A 14,285-nucleotide genomic window follows, 5' to 3' on the forward strand; every position below is an offset into this window, starting at 1 on the left:
CTAAGCATAATGAAATGCAGTAAACAACGGAAACTAGTTTTAATAAGTCTAATAAACTAGTGACTATTGAAACTAGTTTCCATAGGAAATAGCAACATAAAAAGCTTCATCTTGCAATTTAGATTAAATTTGATGGGCATATGCTTTACTAAATGTTTCCTCATATTAGTAAGACGTTGCAGACAGAGTGAAAATGACACAAAACAAGTTGGATTGACCCTCACCTTTGTATGTGTGAACTTTCTGTATCCATGACAGGGGGTTGACTTTCATCAGAGAGTAGGGAATGCTGATCACGTGCATCCGATTCATGACACTCTGCCATGACAGCAGGGAGGCATCAGATAAGCTCAGAAATAAGTCAGGAGTGCATTACAACTACATGATGTCACGATAACCATGCTGCGGGTTATGACAAGATTTTATCGGATGCTGCTTAGAGTAGCAAATACGTGCGTTTGTGTTACTGCTGTGCTACTTTAGGAATCTAAACATGTAACAGCAAGTCATGTATGAGCTGTTTGTAAATTCCATGGTGTGTTTGCAACCAGTCAATCAAAGCTGGGTACACCACGTTAAGAGAGAAGATGGTTTTGCCCATTAGGACTTCATTAGTTTGAATGCATTTACATACTGATGAAGCCCCCAAAGCGAAGGCAGTTAAATAAATCAGTCTTTTTACTGGCACAGACTTCCTCTATTTCTAATTATATCTGAATCGTATTAGTTTTTTAAGAGTTTTGAAGACAACTTACCGTGAGAACACCATGCCATAATCCTGCTTCTCTCTTGAAGTCCAGCACGTTGGTTATTGTCTCAGCTACAAATCAAAAAGGAGATTTTGCCAAAATTAGTGGAGCAAAAACATTTCCATTCTTCACTAGCCCAGTTAGAAACACAAAGTTCTGTAATGAAGAGTAAATTCTGACTGCAGAAGTATTGGCACCAAACTAAGTTTTAGAATCTCTAGGGGCTGCGTGTGCAGTTAAAAGAGTTATTCGGAGCAAAACTGGGACACTGGAGGAAAGGAGATGCCTTATGTTCTCCTTCTTTTAAGCAGACCTGACCCAGGTTTGACAGAATGAGACACAACCAACTGAGCAGCTGCATTTATCAAACTGTAGTTACACCTGACCGCGTCTGTGAGCAATGCAAAGGGGAAGTGCTATGATATCATAGATTATAAAACAGGTTTATTCAATAAATATGACCAGGGTTATCTAACCTGCTGCATCAATAAGAAAAAGTAGAGCAAAGCGGATACACTCTAAATCCTAAAGCCTAATGAATGCAGCTGATTTTCACACGTTCTTTCACTATTATTGCCCTGGTTTCATGGTCTGGCTTTTGGTCTCTGTACTTCACTACCTCCCTAAAATATCACAAAGACAAATTTCTATCACCATCAACTGGATGCTTTTCTCCATGTCAGAGGAATGAATAAATGATGGAGAAAACACAGGGCACAGTGAAGTCTGAATAACTGAGAAGTAACTGCAGAGTCCGCCTCACCTTCAGTGTAGCCGCAGGCCTGTGTGAGGGCATGACAGTGAGCAAGCATGGCTGAATGGGACACTGCGATTCCCATGGTGCTTCCCTCTTTGCTGGTTTTATACTAGATGTACAAAAAAACACACATGGCAAAACATTTGAAACATTTCAAAATAAAAGCACTACAAATTATACAAGAAAGAGAACCTAAAAACTCAAAAATCTATTAAGTGGATGAAATGGAAATTTTTTTAAAAAGTATTCATTTAAATTGTTTAAGCAAACTGCACTTACTTCTATATAGGCTATGTCATTACTGGCTTCCCGTACTGGAGGATGCCAGTCTTTTGGAGGCTTCACAACATGTTTTCCATCTGTCACAAACCACAGCAACCGCGGCCAGCCTGCAGAGACAGAGACATGAAATGAGTTCAAACCAAATGTAAGTATGCACATAGTCAAGATGGAAATTAAACAGGCTCTACCTTTGAAAGTGGCTACCTCCCCAGTTTGTGCTTTTGGCAGGCCTTTTTGACAAGCGTCAGTGGTCAGCGCCAGCGTGACACCACAGCTGCCCAACAGAAAGCCAATCTGTTGACTTCCTGCATCCTGAGGGGCAAAAGAAGATTAAAAAACGAACTTCATCCTGTCAAACACTGTCTGTCACACTACAATCAACCATTAAGAACAATAAAGCTCAGAACATGAAAAGCTTTGAGGAAACACGTACTGAGTGAATGTGAGAATTGGTAATGGAGGGAAAGAAGGGTGATGACTGAAGAAACCTCAGAGAATCGAACATCAAAGCAGCAGCAGGTAAGAAAGCAGAGTGACAGCCAATCACTATTAAAAACTCTACTGCTGCGCATCAAAGACTGATCGTTGCAGGAATGAAACCCAAGATCTGACACACCCTCCCTCATATTTGATTGGCTGTGCAAATTAGCTTAAAGCTAGACACATGCTGAGCAAACCATACAGCTCAGAAAAGAAAAAAAAAGCACACACTGTGGGAGGAAAAACAGAGAGAGGAAGAAAAAGAGGATGGAGTAGAGACAGAGAGGGAGAAGGGAAGGATATTAATAGAAAAAGAAGCAAAAAAAAAAAAGAAAGGAAGTACAAAGGGAGCACATGGAATGATAGGAGTTGGCAGAGTGAAAGAATGGGTTTCAGACTCCCGAGAACAGTTGGCCTGTGATCTAATATTTTGACTAGAATTACACATCATTTCACCTCACTCAAATCTCATTAATTACAGCACAGCGTCTGCCAACAGCATGCTTACAAAGGGCAATCAAGAACAGGCATTAATATTCAGCCTGTGTAACTAATGTGGACGAATTTGGTTCAGTTTGAGCTGATGGATGTGTTGGAAACTGCAATGCATTATAATACGCTGTAATTAAACTTTTAAGAGATAATCCTGCTGTGGTGTTCAGGCAATGACAAATTTGCAATGACAAATGACAAAAAACTACATTTTCTGAAGCAGCAACAAATATTCAGGTATTCTAAAAAAATGTGAATACTGACACTGAAACACTTAATAGAACTTTATGTGCACGTCTTGTCTCTCCTTCAGACATAAAAAGGTCAAACGTCCAGCAGGGGTCAGTACTGCTCTGATCTGTGTAGATCAGCACTAAACTATCTAAATCCACACATTCCCAGGAGGTTGTATTTGCCTTTACCTTCCTGGTCAGCGGCACTTCAATAGGCACAGGTACGAGCTCTGCCAGGAGGCAGCCGTAGAAGGCCACCATGAACATGACTGGATCACTGTTGGGGAAAACAAGCGCAACCTAAAAGTGTACGAAAGATATACAGTTACAAAATGCCAAAGAGTATTTGCTTTAATAACTAAATGACCAACATGGAAAACAAGGAACACAGTGTGAAACAACACTGTGAAACCAAGCATTTGTTTTTCCACACAAGTATTAAAGTAGTGATATTGTATTTGTTAAGCCCAAAAACAAATTCAAAGAAGATACTGACAAATTTTGTAAGGCTCGGCATTTCGGAAAATGTACTTCTTTACTTTCTTGCAAACAGTCGATTGACAAGATTCACTTTTTATCTACAATAAATACTAGGTTATAGGTTTGAGGTGTGGCACTACCCACCCATAAAACCTAGAGTTGTTGCTTTTACATGTATGTCTTTTGAATGGGTCAAATAAACATGATATAATGTGTTAAATTGAGCAGTTTCAAGGTGCAGATAGACACCTTGGCTCTGTCCTGACTAGTCGTTGTCGAGCTTTTAGCCTAAGATAGTAGGCTTAGCTAAAGCTCCACATCTACCATACAACAGTGATAACAGTGGTAGACATCTTTCCATTTCTTAGCAAGAAAGTAAACAACCATAATTGCCAAAAAATGTTGAACTATTTTTAAATTACAAGCAATAGCCATCCTTTTCTTGTCTTTGCTTATGTCTTTTTCAACAGCATTTCATGGTTTTAATTCTTTGGCTCTGGACTTTGCATCTGTTAGGTTGAGTATTTCTAATCCTATTGGTTTTGTTCTACTCCTGCACTTGATGAATACATCAAGTTAAATGCCAAAAAGGCCACAACAAAGTTACATCTGGTCACCAGTGAAAACACAGTGTTATCTTGTGACTTACTCTGTCTCCAGGCATTAGCAAAGGCTCATTTCTGGTGCTCAGCTTGTTAAGAAGAGTGTAGGCCAGTTTCTGACTGCGGGTCCATAATTTACCTGCAGAGGTTACCACACAAACAAATATTTCTTTGATTTAACAAACCTTTACCTGCAAATCAACATTTAAACACACAAAACAGCTTACTATGTGGCAGAAAAAACAAGGTATGCAGAGAAAGATGAAAGTCATACAAAAATAATGGATGACAAGAGGTGGTATTGCTTTCCATCTCCATTGTCAATTCTGGGCCTGTCATTCAGAGGCTGACACCTACCATAGGTGAGTGTGTAGACCGGGCTTGCCAGCATTGTCGAGTGCTGTCAGACAGGGGCTCTTGGGCTGAGTGGTGCCCCACCTTTGTAAGGCTGCTGGCAAGGAGGGAGGCCAGTTGGTGACCACTCCGAGAGGCTCTCCTTCCAGGGACTCATCTGCTGGCCTTCTGGCTTTGGCTGGTTGGGATCTGGCTGCTGGACTAAACACACGGAGAAGGGAATCTTTGTGAGGATGGTTCAGAGGGTATACTGAGTGGCCAAGGAGATTTAGCTCCTGAGCTGCTAAAGAAAACGCCCATGTCTGATGAGTTGAATAAATTACAAGAGAATAGCAAATTTGTGAATTAAACAACACTCTTAAAGAGAAGCTGGGCATTAAAGGGAGTGTAAGATTGAGAAACAATGAGAAGGTAGTGAACGGGTGAAGGATTACAGGTGTTCTGTCCTTATCAGTCTTTGCTGCCTATTTGTATGCAACTTGGAGCTACTGCTTACTGAAAGGTGCAGGTGTCTCTTCTCTTATCCTCTACACACCTTACTCGCGTTTTGATTTGATTCCCATCTATCCATCACTATCCCCTGCACACTCTAAACTCTCTGATAAGTGCAATTCAGCATAGTTTCAGAGTGTTGGCAGCCGTACCCTCGCCAAATCAAACACCTCTATCAGGGACAGAAAGTGTTCAGCCTGCTGTTGTTTCACATTTGTGTGTGTTTTAGTGCTCACACCGAGCAGACCACCGTGGCGTGCCATACCACAACCTCTGTGCCAAAAACCAGGGAGGCTTCACAAATACCTGCTGAGGTATTACTATTCCTGCTGCATTTTCATTTGCAGTGTTTATTCAGGGTGGCAGAGTACCACCCAAAACCCATGATGGGCTGGTTGGAATGGAGGAAATGGTTAGGCAGGGTCGGTCCACTATGTGAGCACTCGGTTTTACCAACAAGCCCCTTTGCACACCTGGTGGTCTCAGCTTCACCAAGAGAGAAAATAAACACCACTGGCCTAAAAGCGTGTCTTGACTGTTTATCCATGAGGCCTGGTAAGGTCACTGTGACACTTTTATCTCTACTTATGCTAACACGATTTGGTGAAATAACCAGTGATGGAGCTGAAAAACTTAAATATCTTAAAGCTGATGTGACTGTCACACTCAAAAGGGCAACGTGTCCAATTCAGCATTTAACTGGTGAGGCTTTTGATCATTATGCTGAAAATAATGTTCTGCTATTCATTTTAATTTGCTGACTTAACCTTCTGAACTCCAAAAGCCCCTGCGTAGTCAAAAGACATGGTATCTAAAACAAAAACAAAAACAAAAAAAACCTCAAATGTACACCATTCATCAGGACCAGAAATTGTAAAAACAGTCATCTTTGTAACAGTCCTACTTATTGGTGCTCCGCCATTCGGTCGGAAAAATATCAAAATCTTAAAAGAAATACAAAATAAACAGCTTGATTAATACGCTATGACTATATACTGAAAATAAGAGTGACATGACAAAATTCATGGCCTTTTCAGCTGAAGTACAGGCAGTGTTTACACAGAGCAGACAGGAGACAAGCATGAAAACAAATTTAACAATATAGTTTTGACAGTCACCATTTTCTTCCACAATTGGTAACCCCTGTGCGCAAAACAAATTATGAAAGAAATGTAACTTTCGTTTAAATTTTTTTTTAAGGAATGACATCATTATGATTTTGTGACACTAAACAAGACACATTTGGGGTCTCTCTACTTCTAGTGATGTTGTGCCATTTTATAAGGGTTCAGGATTTTATATTGCAGTAACAAATGAGCCCACAGTGAGTAAAAATGTGACAGTAGCAAAAAATGCCCAGAAACTGCTTGAGGTTTAGAGGGTTAATAGAAGCAACATAATCATTTTCAACTCGGCTTACCATCCAAAAGCTCCTCAAAGTCGTCAACAAAGAATTCGCGCAATGGCGGACGCTTTGGTCTCTTCAGTGTGTTGAGCAGCTGCTGGATTTTGTTGGAGACGCGACTGTTGACTGGAACACCTACAAAATGAGTTTGAGGGGGATGAACAGAAAAAAGGTTTGGGGAGAGCAAACATGGCAGGACGAAGATATGGAGAGAAATACAGACGTGACAAAATCGAAGTGGAGATGCGATGGAGCAGGTGGGAGAAAGGCATGTGTCGACAGATTGATTGAGAGATTGATGAGGTAAGGAGAGGGAGGTGGGTAAGAGGAGGACAGATAAGAAAAGAAAAGAAAGGTTAGTGTGGCTCTCTAATGACACATAGAGGACAACCAGCTGTCACGCACACTTGGCAAGACAACAAAACAGTGAACCACGAGGTCCTCTACAGTCACCTGGAGGTCACAATCTTTCAGTCAGGATTCTCTAGAATCATTGACGATTCGAACCTCACAGGCTAAATACATCAGAAACAAGGAGCTGCCTCGCCTGCTGCCTAGCAACAAAGATGTCCCCTCTGCAGCGAGTGATTCATGAGGTGTCTGAAAAGGTGTCTGTTTCACATGCACTACAAAATTCAGAAATATGAGAGGCTATAGTTAATGCCAAGTCAAGACAAAACATATGTAAATCTTCTGACGCATGTTGAACTTCAACTCCTTCATACTTGTTTCTATCAGAAAACTGAGTCAGAACATATTTAAAAAGCATAATCTCAAAGACACGAACCTTCGCCGAGACAATAGAAGCTGAGTGACGGAGCAAGAAAGGAGCGAGAACGAGAGAAACAACAGAAACAACAGAAATAACAGACTTTGAATGAAAAAAATAGAGGAGTTGTCCAGTTAGACTTCCCTCACATTTCAGTTATGGGTTCAGACTATAATCATCAGACATTATTTCCACCATATGAATTCATACTTAGTTTTGAAACGGGGGGGCTGTGTCAGACATTCCAGGCAGCCACAGGAGCTGAAGGCCACAGCTGCACACAGCTTGCCTGATTTATCTCACTATAATAAGCCTGGCTAAGACAGACTCTGCCTCCTCATGTAGGGACAGATGTACTGGGAGCAGACATGTGGGGGTCAGCTCAGCACCTGATGGGCCAATTAGAAAACCCCTGACACACAAGCACTGAACCCCATCCACTCATGAGCCCTGATCATTCATATCACAGCCAACCAGGACCTGCCTGTGATGAAGACCGTAATTAATGTGCTCATGATTTTATCATTTATACATCTGCTGTATGAAATTAGTGAAGCTAACACTGGCTATAAAATCATACACCATGTCTTTGCTGTAATATGTACTACATATATGGCATATAGAAGTGCATTTAGTACCAAAACAGTATCATAATGAAGATGGAATGAAAGCTGAAGTTGTTCTTTTTTTTTCTTCATGCTAACAAATCCCAAACCAAAATCAACATAGCATGAGTCACAACTTTTCCCAACACTATCTGCTGGCCTCAAGACTGTTTGCCTGCCACTTAAGACTTAAAATGTACAATACATGCATAGTTTAATTTGTAAAACCCTAAACTTTCTGTACCAGCTCAGCACTGTTGTTTTTATCACACTTTATTCAAACAGGAAAGGACGTGTTTTTACCGGTGTATTTGTTAGAGACTATTTTCAGCTTGGATTAATATTAATTAAGCAGCATGGTATGAGTGCAATTGACTCAAAACAAATGACAGCTCCCTGGGTTAACAAAATAGTGAGATAACAAGTCTCCTATTGCAACAATGTGGTTCTTTTGATATGTTTTTCACATCAAAATATTATGTTTTTTTAGACAACACTGGAAGTTGATGTCACAGAGGAATAGGCTACATCAGGCTTTCGATACACAAAAAAAAAAACACGAGTAGAGTTAATTCACTGTTGGTTTTAGTCTTTTCATTGAATTTGTTGGAAATATAAATAATACAGTATATTACCAGGCACCACAGGATTTGTGCTCAAGAGTAATCAAGAGACCAACACATACAGCGTCAGTAACAGAATGCAGCTGGAACCCAATTCACTGTGTGGCATGTTTTCTACACCCAGCTATGTGTCGATAAGAAAATGCCAGCAGTGCGAGACGGCTGCCGTCAGAGAAGCCGCAGTGTGGCTGTGGGCTAACTGGCTGATGTCACACGATGTAGTGAGAAACAGAAACTGACAGGTCTTAGCTTTCTCACTTCGAGATAAGGAACCAGAATGTCAGCATGCTAATTATTAACACATCCAATGAATAGTCACACCTGTCGTAGAAAAGACCTTTTATCACAATGTGCTTCAGCGAAACCAATTTTGACAACATTCAGGTTAGATATTTCTTGTAGATGCTATAAATGGCAAAGCCTTTGCAACACACTGAGCTGTACGAACACACACGCATACACATATATAAACACACACACACTGTATGACTGAATCCACTGTAGCTTTGCATACGTTTTTGTAAAACACACACGGTTCGGACAAGTGCTAGACCTGACGGTGGGCGTGAAGGCAAAAAACACAAACAAACACGAATGCACACGCAGCAGAGTGCACATAGAGCACACACTGCTATAGAGTTGGAGGAACAGTTATAAATACCATCAATTAAAGTGAGGGATCCTTCACCTCTCCACTCACAGCCTAGAGGAGAGACACATCAGGATGTCAATGAAACAATCCTGCCAACTTTCTGTGTCTGTGTATGAATGTGTGCGACATCTACCAGCTGCCACGTGTAGGTGAGAGTGGGCTTCTGAAGAGCTGATGCTCTTGTACCACAACAAGGCTGGCTTTTCCTGTTTGTGTTATTTTTGTCATTTTTTTTTAATAACCCGTGTAGGAAACCATGCAAATGAGATATGGGTTTGAAATGTCTTGAGCACCACACAGCAAAACAGAAGCCATGAAAATGACATTGTTTATGGCTTTTAACAACTACTTTCTGCTTTATGTGACAGCTAGGTGGGCTGGTTTAGCATTTCAACAACCCAGAGCAAGGATGGCAACAGAAATAATACAGACTCGGCTGAAGGTATATTGCAGTTTTCAGGCTGCCGGGTTATTAACATATCGAATGAATGAAGATAAAAGGATGACAGGAACATGTTGGGGTTACTTTCAGGGTCATCTGCAGCTGTTATCCTGAACAAACATAAATGTTATTGCAACAGTTTTCTTTTAAATGTGAATCCCTAACAAAAATCTTGACATCAAGCTGTTAATGATAAGGAAAAAAACAGCAGATAAATTCATATTTTAGTACTTCTATTTTACTGGTTATGCATCTTTTAACGGGCCATTTACTACTCTGGTGGAAGCACTTGGTGCATACAAACAAGTCACTGTTTGAATGATGAATAATGTTTGGAGGCTGTTTATTTCATGCAAAGATTCACTAACAACACGGCAAGAACTGAGTAAAATACATCCTAATAGTCTGGTTTATGTTACGACTCAGAGTATTTTCTGTTCACTCAAGTGAAACGTCTCTGTACACCAAAATGATCTATGTTTGTATTCGTTAACAACATCAAACATTAAGCTAGAAACATCGAAGATTTCTAGGGGCGGGCGGGGTTTGGAGAGGTGCACTGTAGCCATGGCAACATGAGAGGGTCAGTCAGTAGCTTGTGCCAGTCAGACTGACTGAGGAGAAGACAGAGGGACAGACAGCAGGGGAGAAAGGAAAAGGGAGGTGGCTTTCTGTGTGGCTGTACATGTGTGTGTGCGTGAGTAAGGAACTCACCATCTGCGGTCTCCATGACGCTGGTGTGGTGGTTGTAGCTGCGGGAAACGCCTCGCACCGAGGCCACCTGGGGCCGCTCCCCGTGAAACGAGGAGCGCTCCGACAGCCCCGTCACATCAGGGGGCGCCGAGTGGTTATCTGTGATGAGTGGGGTGTCGGGGGTTAAAAGGTCAAATGCCAGGCCGACTTTGGGCTCCTTTAACTATATGAAAGTCCACTTCATGGGTTGGCAGACACAAACTGCACTGACAGGGATTTGACTGAGAGTCTGAAAGCCCTATTATCTGTCAGGGTAAAGTGTTAACTGCAGAGGACCATATTTTAACAGTTATTTTACATTTTACTTCTATCTTAACTACCTGCCACAACAATAAATGAATATTTTTACGTTCCCCCCAGCGAGTAAGAAATCCATACAAAGCAAGTTGGCTGTCAAACGTGATTAACAGGCAGGCCTGAGGACATTCTGATGGGCTTCATTTGTCCCCACTTTTTGTGCTAAATTCTAAATTAGGTGGCTGAAGCTTTCCAGATCAGTTGGTATCACGATGCTTAGGTGAGCCCCACAGTATACTCTCTGCCTACTTCAGGCAATCCACGACAACAGATCTGACAAAATATATACATTTCAAAAGCTCGCAACTGTTCATTTTTGTTCATGCTGCCAAGGAGATGATTATTAATTAAAAGGTTTCTAAATATTATGCAGTACAGTTCTACATCACTGCACAGCAATGTCAGTAATCCACATGGAGCTAAATTAATACCCATGTGACAGTGTCAGTGGTATGGTGTAGCTGGAACTGGAAAATGGCAGATTTCAAAACCAAAAGTCATGTTTGTTTGGTCATTACCGTCATCCACATTAGCTTAAAATGTTGTCTATGTAAGTCGGCGTACGAGCTGTCATGGTGAATGACAGATAGAATCGGTGTTTGAGGGGCCAAGGAACAGGGTAATACGGGAGATTTATTTACAGCTTCATTCAGCACCAGTCACTGTTGCTACTTTATGACAGCAACCTTGAGGCAAGATGGGCTGGAGGAAAAAAAAAAATCAGACAGCTCCATCCTAATAGGATACCTTTGTGCCAGCAACACATACAGACACACATGGACACACACACACACACACACACACACACACACACACACACACACACACACACACACACACACACACACACACACACACACACACACACACACACACACACACACACACACACACACACACACACACACACACACACAAGTAAGCAAGACACCATCTCTCGCCTGTGAGACTGATGGTGATAAATCCACTCATTAACTAGCCTGTGACACTCACATGGCAACATGGAACAAGCAATTTTGACAGAGATGTGGCCGCGAGCTTTTCACAATGACGTAATGACAGTGAGATGGCAGACGGTGGAGACTAATTAGAAAGACGAGAATTAAAACTCTGCCGCTGGTTCTTTTGTCTTGCTATCATGCTTCTGTGTGTCAGGAGGGAGATAAGGCTTCGAAAGGAAAAGATGTATAGGACAATGCTGTCTGTCTGCGACTATGCTACCATTGTAGAAAAACAGTCTGCGCGACATAATACAGGTTAAGATGTTACCTTGATATAACAAAACATTTGACTGGCTGGCAATATTCGTATTCACTCAAATTTCTGCTGAATTTAACAAATGTAAGACAATGGGAAAAACATAAAATCTGTCATTAGACTCCCTGATTAATGTGCATGTGTGCATCAGAGGTCACGTATTTAATTATTTCTGTACTATAGATATAAGTGACATTAATATAGCTAAAAAGAGGATTCTGCAGGCTTGGTGAACAACTGTGATTGAAAGCAATTGTATTGTGAAGGTTACCCTAAAGAAACTGAAATCCAAACCTACACTTGTGAGAACATTATGAAGAAAATTTTAAACATCTAAAACTCCTATCCTGTTTGGAATTAACACATTATCTCATTCTGATACAAAGGAGGTAAAAAGCATTTGAGCAATATTGAATTAAATATGTTTACCTCTGTGCTAACTAGATGAAAGCACTGCATCAGTTAAAAGGGGAAAAAAACAACAACACATCGGTCAAACCGTAGCGATGCCGTGTGAGACTGTGTGCATGTCACTGACCTAGCTGGGTGTGTGCCATTAGGTCGGCCAATGCTGTAGCTGCGGCGTTGGCGTTGAGGGCTGCGTGGGCAGAGGTGTTGGTGGTGGTGACGGATCTCCCTCCCGGGTGGGATGAGGTGGATGACGCGGAGGATGAGGTGGACGAACCCTGGATGACACGGTTAAACCAGTGCTCAACGGCTGGGTGGCCGTGGCCCTGGTAGGGCGTGGAGGTGGCCAGACGTCCCTGCCGGCGCAGTGAGCCCTCGTCTTCTGACGCTGAGGAGGTGTCTGTGTTTGACAGGTCAAGACAGGGCAGCGTCATAACAGTGGACAAGAACATGGGGCTGTCTACAATGTCACCGGGAAAAAAAAGAAGACAATGAAAAACTTCTACAGGGTTTAGATGATATGCAGATGATACATTATTGTACTTATACATACTAGACAAAGTACATATAAGCCAGTGAGATGACAAAATGATGTTGATGGAGAAGTCATTAAGCCTATAGATGATTATTTCAATATTTTTGATGGTTTCCCTGGTAGAGTTTGCTTTTAAAATATGACTCCATGCATAACAACGCAGCATGTACTATATATCAATTATAAAGTGTAACAAACTCTGGCGACGGACAAATCGGACTGTTTCAGATGTACACGGCAAGAGCAGGAACAATAAATTATGTGCCTGGTTTGCTGGGCTGCAGTCATCAAAGGATTAATGTTTAAAGACAAAAAAACTTTTCTATTGGAGTCTTTTAATACATTTGTATATTGTGTAACTGATATCGGTATGTCTTCTTTAAGAAAACTTCAAACATAGATACATACTGCCCTTGCACACATTACAAGCACAAACTGCCGTAGCCGAGCGAAATGTACTGCCTATTGTTTGTGAGAAAAAAACTTTGAAAATGCAGAGTATGCTTAAGGTACTGTGACTTGGACTCAACCCCAGCCACTGATGAGTTTACTGTCTCTCCCTTGAGGCAACAGTGAGCAGTTGGTCTCATCAAAAATAGCCCAAGCAGGAACAGTTTCAAAGCAACATAACAATCATTCAAAATGAACACATTCCACTTCATCTGCCAAGCTCCCAGAAATGCCTGTTCTTTTGACAGGATCATTAAAGTTACACAACAGCAGGCTAGTCTTAGATTTGTATTCTGCAGAGAACTCAGTGCAATGAAAGGGCTACAAGTGCTTAGGCATCAACCATTTCAGAAAATGGAATATTAAAACCGTAAACACTTGTTCAAATCACCAAGAAAGGTCACACATTTTCCTATTATTCATCACTGACCATGTAAACAGTGACGCCAACTAAGCAGCCCCACAAAAAACTGCAGAACTCATTCACACATTTCGAAATACTACACTAAAGCCCTTAAGCACATTGTGCAAAAAAAAGCTTTAATAATGCAGAAAAGCGATCCCAAGTCCACTGAGAGGATGAGAAAGAGAGAGAGACAATTAAAAAACAGAGATCTAGAAAACAGAAATTAAGACTGTGTGTGTGATCAGCACATGCCTGATGGATGTTCTCTGAAGTAATGAGCCTTCATGTAATTAATCCTGCTAATCATTCTCAGTATGTAGTTACAAGTAAAGTCTACCAGTTGAGACACCATTAAAATCGCTGCTAGTTTCCCTCAGCTTCCTTCTGGCCTTGGCCTTGGCCAAAGGAGGGCTGTATCGGGTGTAAATATAACAAACCAATTTTATGTTTCTACAACCAGTGGACTCAAGCGGGTTATCTCGTATTTATGATTCTGTTTGTTATTCCTCTGCCTCTCTCCAATCTCTCCCCGCATCGCAGTAACCTTGACACAGTTAGACAGGGGGAGACGGAAAGAGAGTCAGAGAACAAATGCAAAGAAGAAACAGAGGAACAAGGGGAAAGAAGATGAAGAAGGAAAAAAAGAGGCATTTGTGATGGAAAAATAGACAAAAACAAGTACAGATAGTAAAGAGTAAGACAAAGAATGCAGGCAGTGATGGAAGGATTTTGATGAGAAGATAGAAAGCAGATACAGAAAAA

The 14,285-nt window shown here is 41.2% G+C and overlaps 1 protein-coding gene across 1 annotated transcript in view; it reads right to left on the minus strand.

The window, feature by feature from the left end:
* LOC110952572 (disco-interacting protein 2 homolog A-like) overlaps positions 1-14,285 on the minus strand; it is an 89,544-nt gene that overhangs the window by 15,794 nt on the left and 59,465 nt on the right. Inside the window, 13 exon segments of the mRNA XM_051958638.1 lie at positions 225-318; positions 756-820; positions 1,513-1,615; positions 1,786-1,895; positions 1,977-2,100; positions 3,183-3,293; positions 4,123-4,214; positions 4,433-4,454; positions 4,456-4,580; positions 4,583-4,630; positions 6,342-6,461; positions 10,132-10,269; positions 12,263-12,532. Coding sequence (XP_051814598.1) covers positions 225-318; positions 756-820; positions 1,513-1,615; positions 1,786-1,895; positions 1,977-2,100; positions 3,183-3,293; positions 4,123-4,214; positions 4,433-4,454; positions 4,456-4,580; positions 4,583-4,630; positions 6,342-6,461; positions 10,132-10,269; positions 12,263-12,532 — 1,422 coding nt within the window.

This window comes from Acanthochromis polyacanthus, chromosome 14 (genome assembly GCF_021347895.1).
Source record: "Acanthochromis polyacanthus isolate Apoly-LR-REF ecotype Palm Island chromosome 14, KAUST_Apoly_ChrSc, whole genome shotgun sequence".
NCBI classification, from domain to species: Eukaryota; Metazoa; Chordata; class Actinopteri; family Pomacentridae; genus Acanthochromis; species Acanthochromis polyacanthus.